Source organism: Arachis hypogaea, chromosome 9 (genome assembly GCF_003086295.3).
Source record: "Arachis hypogaea cultivar Tifrunner chromosome 9, arahy.Tifrunner.gnm2.J5K5, whole genome shotgun sequence".
In the NCBI taxonomy this organism is placed as follows: Eukaryota; Viridiplantae; Streptophyta; class Magnoliopsida; order Fabales; family Fabaceae; genus Arachis; species Arachis hypogaea.
In genome coordinates this window covers 16,874,357-16,893,739 of record NC_092044.1, presented here as the reverse complement: position 1 = coordinate 16,893,739, position 19,383 = coordinate 16,874,357, and the positions used below count along the sequence as shown (strand labels likewise).

At 31.7% G+C, this 19,383-nt stretch overlaps 2 protein-coding genes across 3 annotated transcripts; both read right to left on the bottom strand.

The window, feature by feature from the left end:
- Positions 1 to 3,664: 3,664 nt before the first annotated feature.
- Positions 3,665 to 5,045, bottom strand: LOC140175072 (uncharacterized). Its single transcript, XM_072201981.1, has 2 exons — positions 4,253 to 5,045; positions 3,665 to 4,161 (listed from the first exon to the last, which is right to left on the bottom strand). The coding sequence occupies exons 1-2, from the start codon at positions 5,043 to 5,045 to the stop codon at positions 3,665 to 3,667; spliced, it is 1,290 nt and encodes a 429-aa protein (XP_072058082.1).
- A 9,791-nt stretch (positions 5,046 to 14,836) lies between these two features.
- On the bottom strand, positions 14,837 to 18,818 carry LOC112710540 (uncharacterized). 2 transcript variants are annotated; one of them, XM_025762799.3, is made up of 8 exons: positions 18,564 to 18,818; positions 17,676 to 18,037; positions 17,316 to 17,551; positions 16,693 to 16,905; positions 16,517 to 16,609; positions 16,326 to 16,427; positions 15,181 to 15,558; positions 14,837 to 15,110 (listed from the first exon to the last, which is right to left on the bottom strand). In XM_025762799.3, exons 2-8 carry the CDS (start codon positions 18,022 to 18,024, stop codon positions 15,015 to 15,017), a joined length of 1,467 nt encoding a protein of 488 aa, XP_025618584.1. In that variant the 5' UTR covers positions 18,025 to 18,037; positions 18,564 to 18,818; the 3' UTR covers positions 14,837 to 15,014. The 2 variants fall into 2 exon arrangements, with proteins under 2 accessions (XP_025618584.1, XP_072058751.1); XM_072202650.1 differs by having other exon boundaries at positions 17,676 to 18,051; positions 18,564 to 18,780.
- Positions 18,819 to 19,383: the final 565 nt, after the last annotated feature.

Below are 19,383 nucleotides of genomic sequence, written 5' to 3'. Positions count from 1 at the left end.
TGGGTAAAGGTTGAAAGGAAATTCCACTGGAGTTTGAAGGCTGGTTGTTGGAGTTATTCAATGATCCAATCTGTGAGATAAGAGCTTGCAAGGTAAAGTTTAGACCGTTCAAGGTAGAAGTGAGGTTCTTCTCCATGATCTTTTGTCTTTGATCAATCGAGTGTAGTAACTCGTCATTAGAAGAGGAAAGGGGGTAAGTAATCTGAGGGGTCTACTGTTGGTTGTTCTGTGGTGCTTGGGACTGCCTTTGGTGAGGTGCTCTGTAAGGCTAGTTCTGGTTCTGCTGTCTGTTGTTATTATTTCACCTCTGATTGCCATTGTTGTGTCTGCCTCCTCTACTATAATTGTCCCTCTATCCCTGGTTGGAATTATCTTTCCAACCCTGGTTGGAGTTGTCCTGCCCACCTTGGTTAAAGTTCCCACCTTGGTTATAGTTGTTGCCCTATTGATAGTATCCTTGATTCGAGCGGTCATAGAAATTGTGAGTAGCTACCAAGGTGTTGTCCTCATGTTGGAGCTGTGGGCATTCATCAATGTAATGACTATAATCAGCACATATTTCGCATACTCTCTGAGGAACCAGTTGTTGACTACGTTGTGGTGAAGGAGATTGAGACTGTTGCTGGCCCAGATGTATCTGCTTCAGTAGGTTGGTCATCTCACATATTGATTGTATGATAGCAGAATTCTTGTTGCTAGAGGAAACTTCTGCCACAGCCTTGGGGTGGTTGTTCCTGTTGCACTTGTGAGTCCGAGCAGACTAAGCCAGGTCGGCAATCAGTTGCCATGCTTCATCTGTGGTCTTGTACTTTTTCAGAGAACCATTGCTTGCACCATCTAATGTAGTCTTATCCTGAGGCTTTATGCCTTGTGTGAAGTAGCCGATCAACACCAACTTGTCAATCATGTGGTGGGGGCATGCGTCTAGGAGATTAGTGAAGTGTTCCCAGTACTCGTAGACAGTCTCGGATTCGCCTTGGATGATCATTGAAATCTCTTTCCTTAGTCTATCAGTAACTTCAGCTGGAAAGTATTTTTCTAAGAATTCTCTCCTGACCATATCCCAGTTAGTAACAACTGCTTCAGGTTGAGTGTAGTACCACTCCCTCGCCTTTCCCTCAAGAGAAAACTGGAAAGCGGATAGCAAAATAGAAGTCTCAGACACACCATTACGCCTAACAGTAGAACAGGCTGTGTAAAAATCTCTGAGGTGCTTGAGAGGCTCTTGAGCAGGTAAGCCATAAAACTTCGGCAATAGATTCATTAGTGCAGTTTTTAGTTCAATATCTGCACCCAGATTTGGATTACGCACTTGGAAAGGTGGTAATGTAAAATTTGGAGCTCCTGCCTCCTGAAGAGTAATCCTCCTGGGAGCTGCCATGTCTTCTGCATTCAAATCAACAGAATCAATAGAAAGAGAGCTTGTTTCTTCCTTAAATGACGTTTCAGATTCGTCCTCAGAAATGACTAACCGACGCCAAGCCCGCCTTATACGTGAGATAGTTCTTTCAATTTCAGGATCAGATACGGGTAGGCTCGGATCAGGTAGCGAACACATCATTCAATGAAAGAAACATACAGCTCATGGTAATAAAGTAAAATAAAATAAAGTGCAAATAAAATAAAAATCCAACCAATAAATTAGCACGCTGTTGCAACTCCCCGGCAACAGCGCCAAAAATTGACATGGCGGAATGTGTTGATGTTCTCCTGAGTCTCTTCATGTTCCCTGGCTTTATTCTGTGTTTTTGGGCCAAAAACTGGGTCAAAACGCGGCCCAAAATCACCCCAGCATTTTCTGTTATTTCTTTAGATCGCACAAGTCACGCGTACGTGTCGGTCATGCGTGCGCGTCATTCGGCGATTTTCCTTGTCGCGCGTCCGCGTCGTCCACGCGTGCGCAGCATTCGTGTAGACTCCAATCCATGCGTACACGTCAGGTACGTGCACGCATCGCTGCGATTTCCTCCATTACGCGCGATCGCGTAAGCCACGCGCGCGTCGATGCTCGCTGGTCATCTCCTTAGTTTATTGTGTTCCTTCCATTTTTGCAAGCTTCCTCTCCATTCTCTAAGCCATTCCTGCCCTGTAAAGCCTGAAACACTTAACACACGGATCACGGCATCGAATGGTACAAAGGAGAATTGAAATACACAAATTAAAGATTTCTAGAAAGCAAGTTTTCAACCATAGAACAATCTTAGGAAGGGATTGTAAAATCATGCAGTTCATATGAATAAGTGGGTAAAGACTTGATAAAACCACTCAATTAAACACAAGATAAACCATTAAATAGTAGTTTATCAGATACCTTTGTGTGTAGTTTAATTGGTTACGGTACATGAATCCTCGCATTTTATCTAGAGTGCCTACGAAATTTCTCAGCCACCCACATGGAGATTTTTACACGGCGGTGGTGCCGCTCATATTTTTCAGATGGATTGAGATTCTTAATGTTGATAGAGTGTTGCGTCAATTTGGGAAAAAGCAAAGACCTCCAAACCCTTCGCTGAATATTGACACTTTCCATCGACAATCAGCCCGCAACGATGATGGATGGTGGCCCGTCCACCTATCCGCATGGTTTGAGGTATGGGCTAACCAATGTACTGAGGCATATCGTCTGCGGATTGATCGTGCAGATACGTTACGACCTAGCCAAGATTACCATAAGTTTTTGTTGAATTTTATATTGTATTACTGGTTTAATGTGATCTATATACGTAGTTTTAATAACGATGGATCCACATGTACTAACAACAATGAAATAAAGTAGAGCGACATAAAATAAAATAAAGTAACAACACACACATTACATAATTCGACACAAAGTAAACCAAATAGCGAATAAAACTAATACGAATATGAATACTAAGTGGCAAAAATATGCAGATAGTGTCGCCTAGTATGCCCTGGTTGCCTGTGAAGTCCGCATCACTTGCTTAGACCCGACTCAACCTCGTCCATCTCATTCCGAATCCTTGTTGACACCGATCGTCCTTTCATTGTACGGCGTAGGTGGGGGTTGGGACGTACACATTGTCCCTCGTATGGGGCTACATCTCCTCATCTAACATTGGTGGGAATTCCATCTCGTAGAGTGAAAACAACATTCTCAACCTAGTACACTGCCTTGACATATTGCTACCAATCAAGTCTTGCAAATGCGCATGCAGCCAAAGCATGACCACAGGGGTAGTGCAATTCTTGGAAGTAACTACAGTCACATCTGCGATGCTCAAGGTAAACTTGAAACCTAGACTGCACCCCTACTGCTACTATCTCATCCACTGCGAAGATTGACACAGCTCTTTCGAACGACGTCACAAGCATATGGGAAATTCTCTCACGGTTTGCTATTATCGCTTTTTGCAGGAACTGAGAAAAAGCTTAACCACATGCGATCTGTACTTGTGCCGGTCGACCCTTGTTCACAAATAATTAATTGAGACGATGGTAGGTAGACTTGACAATTGCACAAACCGGGAGATTTCTAGTACCCTTGAGGACGGAGTTGATACACTCAGAAAGATTGGTTGTCATGTGACTATATCGACAACTATCATCACGGTGCTGTAGCCATTTAGGTGGCTCTAACCCTCGGATCCAGGCCAATCTGCAAAGATGTGACTCGATCCTCACTGCTGATTAACTCTAGGTAGTATTACGCCTGCTCTTGCGTCTTAGAATATGCTGCGTTGACCATGTGTCTTTTGGCTTCCTTACTCTTGAAACTTGTTGCAAAGTTAGAAACAATATGTCTAACACAGTAAACATTGTGTTCCCATCCACACCCATCCTGCTCTAAAGCTGCCTTTATTGCTACATGTCTATCAGAGATAAGCAGAATTCCCAATTGAGTCGCTACATGCCTCTTTAGGTTGGTAAGAAAAAAGTACCATGAATATGTATTCTCTCTTTCAAAAATCGCAAAAGCGATGGCCAGAATGTTGTTATTCTCGTCCTGTGCTATGCCCATAAGTAGGGTACCCGTGTACTTACCATACAGGTGCGTTCCGTCCACTGAGACCAGTGGCTTACAGTGCTTGAAGGATTCAACACACGACGGAAACGACCAAAAAATCTGATGAAATATGACACTGTCACGTTCCAGAGTGTTTCCGACATAGTACGGTCGCATTTGTAGGTCAACAATTGTCCCTGATATGAAAATGCTTACTTAGTAAAACATATAAATGACTAAAACCACAATCAACAACGAAGACCAATAAGTGTGACATGCCAGATATACCTAGAACGAAAGCCTGCAGGGTGTTGAAATATCTTCGCAGTTGGTCATATGACTCATCCCAATCACCATAGATTTTAGCAATTGGCTTCTGCTTCACGTGCCAAACCTTCTTGTATAAAACCTTGTACCTGTATGCTGACTTGACTGATCCTTGCAACACCTTTACGGAAATGATCGCATCAGTATGAACCATGAGAAATATATGGTGGCAGATGACATTGCTATCAAGTTGAGCATGATCTTGAAACATCGAACTTGCCAAGCAACTATGAGGCCCGTGGTATTTTTTAATTTTCCAAAATCTGGAATACCTGGTCTTTGCAACTCGTACCATCCAACGACATTGGTCCCCAAACTGCTTGCATCGACATATATTCCTACTTTGATCTGACTCTACCATCTTGTATTCCGCAGATCCGCGGATGTTGTAGTTCTTAACAGCAAGCATCACTTTTTCTCTATTGAAAAACTTTAACCCAATCTCGAGCTCCATCTCACCTGACATAGCATAGTTGCTCGGTCTATCTTCTGTGGTAGTCGAATTCATTGCTCTAAGATTTAAAGACAGATAGTGTTCTGGCGTGTTACTGGATACACCACCATCCCCCTGTCCCACCTCCCGATTCAACATGAATTGGACGAACTGTCTCGCGATAAAGCGGTTGGGTTTCGGGAGCAACTTCTGCTTCGTCACCCCTAAAATCTTTGATCTCATCTTCATCAGACGTTTATGCCATGCCATCATGATGACCTCATTCGAATGCAACGAGGTTAGAAGCGAAGGGACGTGCATGACGATTATCGGTATTTGGTTCCGGCGTCATAAAGGCGTTAGGGGTTAGACTTCGGGCCCTACAAGTATCCCGACCTGAAATGAAATCTGCCGATCCCAAATTGCTAATACCCTCCACATTATTAAAACTAGATGAGCTTCCACCAATATCTTGAAGATTCACACAAAGTTTCAACGAATAGATGCTTCCAATGCTACGATGATAAGAAAACATCATCGAAATATGCTAATCAGATTTAATCTGCATTTTCTGATATGCAAACGAGTTGGCTACTGCAACTGGCATTCTATAAGTCAACTTTGTGATTTCTTTTTTTCCAACCACTCTAGTATTCATGAGAATCAAATTCTTCAACTCTTGTAATGATGTCTGTGGCGGAATCATTATCCAAAGTGGATCATCACAAACAAATATAATACCTTCTATCGTATGAGAAACTTCCAGATTAGGATATACGATCATGCATATATTTTCGGAAGCCAACACACAGCAAAATAAGCACCCACAGTATTTAAGAGTGAAAGAAAGTAAAGAGGTTGAAAAGAGATTTTGGAGTTGGAAGAGAGTGCAGGAGAATGGTCTCTTCCGTGAATGGTAACACACTGGTTGGCACAAGCATTTATATAGGAAAACTAGGAACCAATTTCGCATGTGGTATACCTTAAGTGTACCATTTCGTAGGAGTCCCACCAGAAGTTTCTATTTTGTGGTCGCCAGACACAAAATGGCCTCCTCCTATTTCGTTGGTGTCGAGCAAAACATGGCTCTGTTTCTGTCAGTTTCAATTCACATGTGTTTTCCTTAAAATGACGAGTATTTCCATTTCACAAATACTACTCCTAAAATGATCCTGCGTATTTTTATAAAAAAGTTTTTACATACATATGAAAATTAATATATTTTATTTACTTATTTATATAAAAAAACTAGATTAGGCCTTCAATAATTGAAACAAATTACAATTATTCTGTTAACGGTCTTATTAATTATTGTCTTCAATAACCAGCACCAATTGAAACGTCACAGTTAAGTTTAATAACATTAGACAGAAGAAACCAAACGTACCAAATAGAGGGTGTCTTTAAAATAAGACTAAATAATTTTGTGCATATTGTATGTACAATTTTTATAAACCAATTTCATTAAAAGAAAACCAAATAATACAATGAAAGAAGTATTTTTATAAATAAATAATTATATTTTTATATACAATATTATACATTGGCAAGTGCGACCATTTTACCTTTCAATAAATAAATATAAAACATGTCGATACATAAAAAATATAAATATTTTTCCATCATTAAAATAAATTATTATAGAGCAAAAATTTTATAATATTAAAAGATATATTAAAATGTTTTTTTGTATTACATCACATAAAAAAATTAAAATAATCAAATTTTATTTTATATTATTTGATAAATTATTCGATTGTTTCATAAAAATTAAAAAAATAAATAATTATTTTTGTTAAAAATATTATTATTTAATATAATATTTTTTATCCAGATATTAGTAGAAATGTATCTTTTCTGTATTGTTTATTTTCTGTATCGGTTGGTTTTTGCAAGTATAAATAAAACAGCACGAAAAGTACACTTTTCTTATTTTAGAAAAGATCAACCTATCCATATAATTATATACGTAATATTTTAAATAAAAATATATTTTAATAATATGTATAATTTTTTATTACGTATTAATGAAAATAGTAATTTAAAATATTTTTAGTCTTAACAGTTAACATGAAAGAATCTAATCATCATTAGTCAAATAATATGAACTTTAATTTAGTTATTTTATAATTCTCTAATTAAAAATAACATTTTAATATGAATTTATTTAAAATAATAAAACTTTTTACTCAATAATTATTGATTTTATTGAATAAAAAATATTGATATTTTCATGTATTGATATACTTGTCATTTTATTAACAATACTTGTCATTTTAAAATATATTATATAAAAAGAAATAAATAAATATTTATTTATTTATATAATAATATATTTTATATTTATTAAAATCTATCATTACACTTCTTTTATTGTATCATCTAATTTTTTATTTTAAAAACATCTAATAATCCATAAAAATGGTGCTAACAATACCCATAAAGTTGTTTGGGTACTTTTGGACACACCCCTAGATATATATACGAATGAGAAATTTTGGATAAACAAATATATTTTAATTAAATTCTAACAAAATTTCCAAAAAAAATGCTTTTTTAATACAAAAATACAGAATTTATGAAATCAACACAAAAATTTCTTGTAACAAATACAAAAAAATTTGAAAAAAATAAAAATATTTGAATAAAAATATAAAAGTAATGTATAAATAACTGAATATAAAAAAGAAAAGAACAAAAAACGTGTGAGAAGAAAAATGAGCGAGGCAGAAGAAACAGAAGATTATGTTTCCTTTTTTTTTTGGGTGATGAGAAGATTATGTATTAAAAGTTTAAAACATCGCTGTAAATAGAGGGTATGTTTAAAACGAGTTCAACAATTATGTATTTATTGAATGAGCCATATTTATATAGGCCATCTGTTATATATACATGCAAATAACGCATATAATCTTTACAAGTTGGCCCAATCCAAGTTTAATCCACGAGCACTCCCTCCCTTTAAATGGAGCGTCAATTCCACGCGCGTCACTCAAACGATTACGCTTCGAAAAAACTGTTCGTTATGGCTCACTCTTCTTCTTCTCCTTCAAAGATAACACAAATCCTCAAGTTTCGAGCAACATTCCAAACTGAAGAGACATTCGAACTCGTCGCGAATAATAACAGAAACCATCAACAAAATATTATTCAAGGTACGTTATTGTTTTACTCATCTTGTACATTTTCCACATTTCTGTTTCTGATTTCGAAATCGAAGAACTAGGTTTTACTGTTCTTCTATGTTCTTCTAGATTTTACTGATCTTCTTGTTCTAAATCTCATATCACTATTTTTACTGTTCTTCTTATTCTAGGTTTTACTCTTCTTGTAAGTTTCTCAAGGTTTTACTGTTCTTCAAAGTGGTTCTAGGTTTTACTGTTCTTCTTGTTCTAGTTCTTCTCGTAACTGATTTTTCGCTGTATATTACTTAATTTATTGGGTGTATATGGAGTAATTTGTATGCGTGTATATGGTTGATTGTTGGGTGTATATGGCGTAACGTGTTGGGTGTATATGGTTGATTGTTGGGTGTATACGGCGTAATTTGTTGGGTGTATATTCCTGAACCCATATCATGTAATATAATCAACTGTTCCAACTGTTCTAATATTGCTTGTCCTTGGGTGTATATTGCTTGACATTGTAATATTGCTAGAGCTTGTATATTTATCCATGTTTTAGTGAATTGAACATAATTTTGAACTGATCTAATTAAATACTTATGAAATCGGTTTGGGTGTATGTGCCTCATCTAAGTTTTTACCGTTCGTCTTGCTCTAGCTTTTACTGTTCTTCTTGTTCTAGTTCTTCTTCTAATTGATTTTTGTGTGTATATTGAGTAATTTGTTGGGTGTATATGGCGTAATGTGTTTGGTGTATATGGCGTAATTTGTTGGGTGTATATTTCTGAAACTCATATAATTTAATATAGTCAACTGTTGCAAATGTTCTAATACTGCTTGTCCTTGGGTGTATATTGCTTGACATTGTAATATTGCTTGAACTTGTATATTTATCGTTGTTTGAGTCAATTGAACATCATTTTGAACTGATCTCATTAAATACTTATAAAATCGGTTTTGCGTGTATGTGGTTGATCTATGGATGTATCTGACTGATATCTATGGGTGTATTTTTCATTGCAGTAAAAATAGAAGGCAAAAACCAAGCTGAAAAAATGTAAGAACAAATATATGTCTTCGATCAAATCAGTTTTTCATAATAGAAATATATCTAACTCTAATTTTGCTTTGTTTACAGCAAATCAAGGACCTAAAGTGTGCAACCTATCTATTGAGTGAGAAATTCAGAAATATGAGCGAGGAGAAGTGATGCAATAAAACTGTCCAGGCCATCCTCATTGTTATTGAGTCCATTTTGTCAGATAGATTCTAATGATATTGTCACTGATTAATGTAAATATTATATACTCTTGTAAGAAATTGAACACATGGTATAAATATATTTGATCCAATTATAAGTAAATTTTTTTACATAATTAAACTCTCTCTGGTGTATTCAAAATGTCTGATTTACAGGTACTATAATATGAAGGAAAACATCAAACCAAATATACACCCATAACCTGGCATTTTACACCTAAAGAATGTTGATTATACACCCAAAACTAAACCCCTAAACCATAAACCCTAAACCCTAAAAATTAAACCCTAAACCCTAAAACCTAAAACCTAAAACCCTAAAACCCTAAACCTTAAACCCTAAAACCCTAAAACCTAAAACCTAAAACCCTAAAACCCTAAACCTTAAACCCTAAAACCCTAAAACGCTAAATCCTAAACCCTAAACCCTAAACCACCCAACCTACTATACCCAAATCATTGAATTTTAGGGTTTAGGGTAATTATCATATTGTTTGACGAATTGAATAAGCGAGCTGTTCCGGGTAATAAACTTGTTAAAAAATGAATGCATGCTCTCGCTCCTTTATGTGCTTCTCATCCCTGCCCAGAAGTGGTGATCCAGATAGATTGGAACCCATATGACGGTCTGCATAGAGATCTGCATAATACACCCAAACACAGACTATAAATACACCCGATAAAAATTAAATTTACACCTTTGCTGCAGATTTTAACCCAACACTACCTGAAAGCCACTTGTTGTCCACAAGACCAAAATTTAGCAGAAAATCATTCCAATTCCTATCAAATGAATCTTTGCTATGAGAGTTCCATTTTCCCTCTCTGCTACATATAATCAATTGATTCTTAATCTCGTTTCCCTTCCTATTTGTGCTCTGAACTCTTGTAGAAAAACCTGCAGCCTTGGCGTAGTTCCTGTAAAATTTTCCAGCATCTTCAAGGGTGGTAAAGGTCATTCCAACCTTCAGAACAAACTGGCCATTAACAACAGAGAGAGGCTGCAGAATACACCATGTCAAAAACTATAAATACACGCAATTATTGCTAATATAATACACCCGAACGGCACCAACTCAACTAAAATGACAATAAAAGCCATAAGCTGTAAATACACAAGCTGCAAAATATACCATGACAAAAACTAAAAACACACCCAATCATGTCTGATATAATACACCCGAACGACAACAACTCAGCTAAAATAATAGAAAAAGCCATAAACTGTAAATACACCCACACTCCCGAAAAAATACACCCAAAAAAGTTTTGATCTACACCCGAGCGTCTGCTATAAATTCCAGATAATCAATCAAAACTAATACATTACATTCAATCCACAGATTTATGTTCACGGGGAAGTTTCACAGTCAATATTCATGAATTATTCAGCTACACAATGCTATACAAATTACCGCAACAAAATTCAGAGTAATCGTATGTAAATCAAACCTCAGGAACTTCGTTAGATTCAAATTCATAATCCGCTTTGCCCTGATTCAACTGACAATATGAGGTTGAATCACCCATTATCTTCAAAACGAGTTCAAACTTTGATTTCAGAAACTAGAAAATCGAAAAGAAAACGAAACTGGAGTTACAGAGAGAGGAACTAACGTCAATAACGAAGAACAAACCAATGAGAAAGGAGAGAAAAAGAACGATCGAAAAACCAGGGGAAGACGCGCGAAAAGAAGAACGATGAAATTCGGAAAGAAGGAAAACAAAGAAAGAAACAAATCTTTTAAACTTGGTAGTTATACAAACGCGGGATCTTTATATAGCGCGTGTAAGTGATGTAGGAGTTGCAGTGCGTTTTGGTGGATTAGGCGTTAATGAACTTGTAATAGTTACAAGCCCTAATCACTTGTATATGGAGCTTTTCCCTAGATTTTATTAGATGAAAATCAAAGGCTAATATAAAAGAAGAGTATTGATGGACTCTAATAAATATAAAATATCCTAGCACATAAATAAATGTTTTAAATGACAATCCTTTAATACACAATACTTTAAAGATAACAAAATCTTTTATTCTTAAATAATTAAATATAAAATATATGAGTATTTTTTATTTATTAAAATTAATTATTATGCAAACTTTTTTTATAATATTAAAAAATTATATTAAAATAATATTTTAAATTATAACTAACTTAAAAATATAAAATAATTAAAATTTTATTTTATATTACTTGATAAATAATTAAATTATTATATTTAAAATTTATTAACTAACTACGTTTATTAAAGATATTATTATATAATATAATTTTTTATAAAAATATTTTAAAAATATAATTTATTTAAAATATTATATATAATACATAAAAATATTAATTTTTTATTTTTTTAAAATTTTTTAAAAAAACAAAATAAATAATATAATTTTAAATACATACCTAAATAAAAAAGTTAATATTTTTATGTATTATATATAATTTTTTAAATAAATTTTATTTAATATTTTGATAAAAATTATATGATATAATAATATATTTAATAAAGTATTTAGTTAATAAATTTTAAATATAATAATCTAATTATTTGTCAAGTAATATAAAATAAATTTTAATTATTTTATATTTTTATATTATAGCTTAAAATATCATTTTAATATTATAAAAAAATTTTGCATAATAATTAATCTTAATAAATAAAAAAATTTATAATTTTTAGAACAAAAAGTTTCTACCTTTATATAGTATAATATGTGATAATCTTCTTAATATATATATTAGGGGTGGCAAAACGGGTCGAGTCCGTTAGGCCGACCCGCCAAACTCGCTAAAAAATGTGAGTCGAACTAGGATTTGAAACTTGTTAAATTAAAAATATTTGTCAAACCCGCAAAATTTTTATGCAAAATTTTTTTATAATATTAAAAAATTATATTAAAATGATATTTTAAATAGTTATACTGTAACAGATTTAATATGTTTTCTGATTTCAATATTATTATATGATTATAATTATTTAGTATATAAAAAAATTACTAGATAGTATATATTAGGGGTGGCAATGCGGGCCGGCTCGCCCCAACCCGCCCCGCCTCACCTAGGCCCGCACCTTAAGTGGGACGGGCCGGCCCGTCCCGCCAACTAAAGTGGGTACAAAATGCTAGCCGTTTGACTTTGTTTTTTTTTTTTTGAAAAGTAAAATTAATTAAAATTAACTAAAAATAATAATTAAATAATTAATTACAAATAAAAAATAGTCAAATTATAATATAACTTTTATTATCTTTTTTTAAATTTTTAACTTCAATAAAATTGTTCAAAATAATATTTGTCAATAGAACCATCTTTATTTTAAAAAATAAGTCACATAATTTGAACATATATACAAAATTGTAAAATAAAATAAATAAAGTCACATAATTGGAACATATATACATAATTTGACGAATTTTTTTAATTTAACAAGTTTCAAATTCTAGCCCGACCCACCTTTTTTAGCGGGTTCAACGGGTCGGCCCGACAGATTCGACCCGTTTTACCACCCCTAATATATATATATATATATATATATATATATATATATATATATATATATATATATATATATATATATATATATATATAAAGATTATCACATATTTTATTATATAAAGATAAAAAAATTTTGTTCTAAAAAATATAAAATAAATAAAAACAAAAAATATAAGTTTTTTTATTCATTAAGATTAATTATTATAAAAAAAAAATTTTATAATATTAAAATGATATTTTAAACTACAACATAAAAATATAAAATAAATAAAGTTTATTTTATATTACTTGACAAATAATTAGTTTATTATATTTAAAATTTATTAACTAATTACTTTGTTAAATATATTATTGTATAATATAATTTTTATCAAAATATTTGTAAAAGTAAAATTTATTTAAAACGTTATATATAATACATGAAAATATTAACTTTTTTATTTAGGTATGTATTTAAAATTATATTATTTATTCTGTTTTTTTTATTTATTTTAAATATTTTTATGAAAAATTATATTATATAATAATATTTTTAATAAAAGTAGTTAGTTAATAAATTTTAAATATAATAATCTAATTATTTATCAAGTAATATAAAATAAAATTTTAATAATTTTATATTTTTATGTTATAGTTTAAAATATTATTTTAATATAATTTTTTAATATTATAAAAAATTTTGCATAATAATTAATTTTATTAAATAAAAAATACTCACATATTTTATATTTATATATTTTATATTTAATTATTTAAGAATAAAAGATTTTATTGCCGTTTAAAGTATTGTATTTAAAGTATTGCCATTTAAAGTATTTATTTATATATTAGGATATTCTATATTTATTAGAATCCATCAATGCTCTTTTTTTATATTAGCCTTTGATTTTCATCTAATAAAATCTAATAGCCTATATAAGTGTGGCTTATTTAATAAACCCACAATTGTTGAGCTTGTATTTACAACCGACTAATAATTTGTAATTTGTAGCGATATTAAACCGCCGATAATACACCCATATGCTTCTAGCGGTAGTTTGAAACCACTACTACGGTTTCAAAAGACTTTTAATTTACATTTTATAATCGCCGCTAATTTTGAATCGGTACATTTTTCACACAAGGAAACTAGTTTCCAGGATAAGCACACCAGTATTAAGGGTGTGTTTGGAATTTACGTTAGGGAAGAAAGAAGCCTCTTTGAGCATCTTGAACGTTTCACTTTTATGTTGGGCAATCTTTTAGTACTCTCAACCCAAAAGTGCTTACACCTCTAAACGTATGGAGATTTGGTTACTTTTGAAAAATTAGATGAGAATTTTTTTCTTTTTTACAATAGCTCTTTGTGTGTGGTCTTCGCTCCAATTTTTCTTTTTTCATACAAATTTATTTCAATCACGACCCAAGTAAAAAATTTATTACTTTTTGTTTATATAAATTCTTTTTTCTATCTTTTATTGTATTATATTTATATTGTGTATAATTTTTTTTATTTGGTATTATTCATATGAATTTTATTTACTTCTTATTGTAATTTTTTTTATATAAATATATGTTGTTGATCGTAATTATTATATACTATGTGTGCATAATTTTTTTCTTTTTTATTCTATTTATGACTGTACTTTATTTTCGTCTTTATTATATATTAATTATAAGTAACAAAAGAGTCATAAATAATAAAAATTTATAGTCTAAAATGATACTAAATTAAAAAGTACTAAATACTAACAGTACTAAAAAAAATTATAGAACATTTTTTTTTGACATTATAAAATATATAATACTATCTTTTATATTTTTATTTTTTATTATATTTATTTTATTTATATAATAAATATTTTTATATTATTTTTTAGTGTACTTTTTTTATATATTATTATTATTTTTTATTGTTTTCTAGTTCATATGAATTTTTTTATTATATGAATTTTTTTATGATATTTCTTATTATTTTTATGTATTTTATTATTATTTTACCATGTCTCTTAATAAGATCTATTCAAATATTTAAAGTAAAATAATAGAATAATGAAAAAAATTATTTAAATTGATGTCTCTTTTAGTAATTTTTCATCTAAAAGTGATTTTGAATAGTATAATCCAAACATTTATTTTACTATAATCCATTTTAATACAAAGATTGCCAAACATAAATCACGTTAACACAAATTTACTTTTTTATCAAAATCAAGTTTGCAAAATCAATTTTATACAAACTATAGTTTGCAAACTGTAATCCAAACACACACTAATATCATAGAAAAAGTATTTAAGAAACAAGTTAGTCTTAAAATAAAACAATTTTCCAGGTCAACATAGTTGTCTAAAATAGTCTTCAACATCCATTCTCTACTCTTGTTCCACCTAAATATAAAAGTAATATAAAAGTCTTTAAAATTCAATTCTTATTTTCAATCATTGTCAGATTCATGGTTTTGAGCATCGTGGCTAGCTGAGGAAGACGGCCTTGCACCAGGTGAAACTGGTCCATTCACCTTATCTGAATCCTGAAAAAGAAAAATTAAAAATTAAAAAAATGATTTGTTGTAAGATACTTTTAACATTTGGGACACATACAAATGCATTCATCACAGCAGCAATCTCAGGTGGCAAATTGCTTCCTTGTAGTTCAATAAGAAATTTCACAGCCTTTTCCAATGCTTGCCGCCTCAACTTCTCCTGTTTCATTTCCGTCTCAAGATTTTGAACCTGTAATTTCGAAGCCTCTAATTGAGACTTTATTTCATTCATCTCTACTTGAATGTCATGATTAACTGATGAAGACATTCCACCCAGTTGATGTGTACTTTGACCAAATAGTTGAGTAGGACATGGCCCAGAACCTACACCTCGAACACGACCCAAGTGCTCCTTTCCAAGAGCTTGAAAAAGTGAATCATTTTGGGATAATTCTTTGGAGGAGGCGTCATCACGCTCAATACTTGTAATTTTTTCCTGCAATATACAGGTAAGATTTCAGCCCAATACCTTATATAACAAATTCAGATGAGAAGAAATAAAGACCCTTTTGTACCAATGAGAATACAACCAAAACTAGAGTATTATCACTGTGCATATACTATCTAAACTCAATAAGGCAATTCATGATGTTCCAATGCATGCACCAGCTTTTAATACCATATAGCACATACCAGAACACATGGGTGATTAATGACCATTCACAGAAAAAAATTATTCTGGATACCTTCTCAATCATTAGCATTTTCAAGACACAAGTATTTTTATGGTAGCCAAAAGAGTAACCATGTCATATTCTTACTCAATTTTCTCTCTCAGTTACACACTAATTTTACTCAGATTTTCCGCATATGTTACTGAACAGAAAAAAAATGAACAAAACGCATGCTTTATAGGTCCACATGTTATGCAAATTGTGATGCCAAGTGGTGTAAATGCTTCAGATTATATCCATTTCATAGAGGAGACAAAAAAAGGAACATGATTCAAAAGACATTACTGAATTCTAAGTATTCTTTCAATCTCCCATAACTGAGGTTAAAATGAACTCTGCAATACATGACCACGATATAACTCCAGAAATAAAATTTAGACCTTCACAGACTTCTCACAACTAGATCAAATCATCGGACTTTTGTTTAACAACTTTGTTGTAAATAATACCCTGTAAGTTTAAAGCATATTACAAATATAAACTGAAATAAGATAAGCACTTATATATTTAAATAAGTTAAGAAACTTACACCAATAACCTGAGCTTCGTTATGGATATAAGAGCCATCCTTTCTCTTGTGCACTATAGTCCACATCTCTCCTCTACTAATGCGCCTCCCACATTGTCGTTCCTAAATTATTAATCACACGATCATATTTACTCAATGATAGAAGTGAAAAAAAGTAACTAGTTCAATTACAGAACTATAACATTGGTCACCTCTTCATCTTTCCTCCTAGCTATGCTTTTTGAACCGCCAGTATGGGTGAATAATTGTTTTTTCCTATTTTCAGCATTTTTCTTGCATATCTCCTATTGTCTCATCGCAAGGAATACAGTAATGAGCTAATTAAATAACATCAGTTTAAATTATCAAGTCTACTTTTGACTTTTACCCGTGTTTTCTTTGACAAGCGATAGTCAATGAACCATCTCCAATGATTTTCATCAATTCTAGAAGGACGCCTTGCAATGTTTTCTTCAATGCTCAAAGTATGATCATAAAATTGGTGAAATAGCCTATGCCTTGTATCCTTCCACACCTTTCCTAGATTCTTCAGCATATATCGTTTTATCTTGTTCTCCACATCCACAAAATGAAACTTCCTCTGCAAGAGAGATTAATGACTGTAACATCTGAAACAACCACCATGCTATATGGACACTAGAAATCGAATACAAAATCACCCTATAATCACATTTATAATCAAACTTTATCAACAATATAATTAAATTTGATTCACATTTATAATCAAAATATGAATAAAAATAAATATAATTGGTTGCTAAATTTGGTGTTCATAAAAAGTTTGATTATTCTGTTGTGAAAAAGTTTGATTACTCTATTGCAAAAAGTTTGATTATTTTAGTGGTTAATCATTCTGCTGGAAAAATATGTATTAAACACGTATAAATATACACAAAATGTGGTGACTAACTTGGTGGGTGATTTCTTGTTTTCATAGAGAATTTTTGCTGAAAGAAAGAGATTATATAATTCAAATAAAATAAAGCATACCTTTATAATGTCATTGTACACATCATCCTTTCTGGGGACCTTACGCCAAGACAAAAGATATATAGGAAATTTCTTATAATCACTTCCCAAAATTCCTAAAAAGCCGCTTAAGAGGCCACCCGCATCACCAATTGGTTGCAAGTGCTCATTGCATGTAAGTATCACCTTTCTACCCGCAGGGAGTGACAAAACATCATCAACCTTTAGTTTAGCTTCTTCTATTACATTATGTTGATCTAAAACCAATGATAAGTTTTCTGATTTGTCATCTTCGCCAAAAAATAAAAAGAAGCAAAAAAAGAAAAGAATAATTTAAAAGACAATATTAAGTTGAAACATTGAGAATGACAAAACTCTTACCAATAACATTAACCTTCCAATAGTCATTATTCTTACGACTGCCGCAACTTATGGTGGCCACATGTTCATCAAATGATTCAGCATCATCATCTGAATTAATCGACTCATGACACAGAACAGAACTAGATCCAAGTGGATGATGAACACCACTTTCAAAGACTAGTGTTAATGGACGAGCATCACCAGGAGTTGGCAGTGATGAATGAGGATCCTTCCGGGCTGGAAGTACTGGACAAAGATCACTGCAGGATGGTGGAATAGGCTGAGCACTGCTACGCGATGGTGGCACAGCTACGCTTGATTTCTCTGTAGTGGATGCTGTAACTTTCAAACGTTTATTACTAGGCATTGCTGCACAAAATCTGTATCATTAAGACTGTTCCAAGATTAGACTCAAATGCATTGAATAACTTACATAAGTAACTCCACTCCATGTACAAAATTTTCCAGACATTTATAATCCATAAGGTTTAGAGCTCTAAAATGAAACTGTTATCTGTCTTAGTTGATGTAGAATCTAAACTATTTGGAATACCTAGAATTGCTTGCTTAAAACAAAAGTACTTTTTCTTTCTTTTTTTTTTTCTTGTTAATAGAAGTAATTTATTAAAAAAATATTGTATATTTTTCGTTTCCAAAGAAAAAATGCACACTAGATTAACTACAGTGAAATTTTGCAACCTATCAACCAAACCATGTGCACTCAGCAATTTTATCACAAAAGATCAGACTAACACAGAAAAAGGAAATCACGTAACAAAGTCAATAAGATCATCCAATGAAAGACTGAATCGGTTTCAAAAAGACAAAGAAAATAAATAAAATAAAGAATCGTAGAATGAGACAAGCAGCAGATCGCACAAAAGCAGAAATCTAGAAATTCCAAACCAGATCCAGTGGCACGAGATCTGAAGGATAGAAGCACCGAGTGTGGGAATCGAGGTGGTGGCGCCGGCGACGGTGACGTTGACGGACTGTTTAAATGAATAGGGCAGGACCCCAGGTGTTTTTCTTTAGGTTTTGTTTTAGTTTCGTTGCTCGGCGGTTTTGTCAGAGAGAAAACCATCAAAATTAGAACCACCGCAAATTAAATGTAAACCGCCAGGGAAAAAACCTGGGGGGTAATTAACCCGCAAATTTCTTATTTTCAAATTTTCTAAACGAAAGGGTTTTTTTACTTTTATTAAATTTTGAGAATCTATATTTTAATCTCTGATAAATCATTGTAATAATATTACAAAATGAGAAAATCTTGGACCAATCATTTTTAGTAGTTTTAGCTATCAGGCTATTATTTAATTTGCATAAATATTAAATTATTTTTATCAAATAAATTTTATTAATATATATGTGTAAATTTTAAAAAATGTAAATACAAACGATATTGAATTATACGTGCAAAATTTAATACAAACTATATATTTTTTGTGCGTAAAATATTTATAAATATAAGTATAAATTATTATTAACCAAAAATAATAATATTTATTGACCATATAGTATTATTATTACAAAATATATTAATTATAGTAAATTATTAGTTAGTGAATATCAATTCACAAATATTTGTCATAAAATCATGTATTTAGAATTTTTTTTTAATATGAAAGAAAAAATATTTTTAATAAGAGATATTAAGATGTTACTTTTTATTTTTGATATGTTATGAAGTATGACGTGTTTAATTAAGATGTGAAAACATATATAA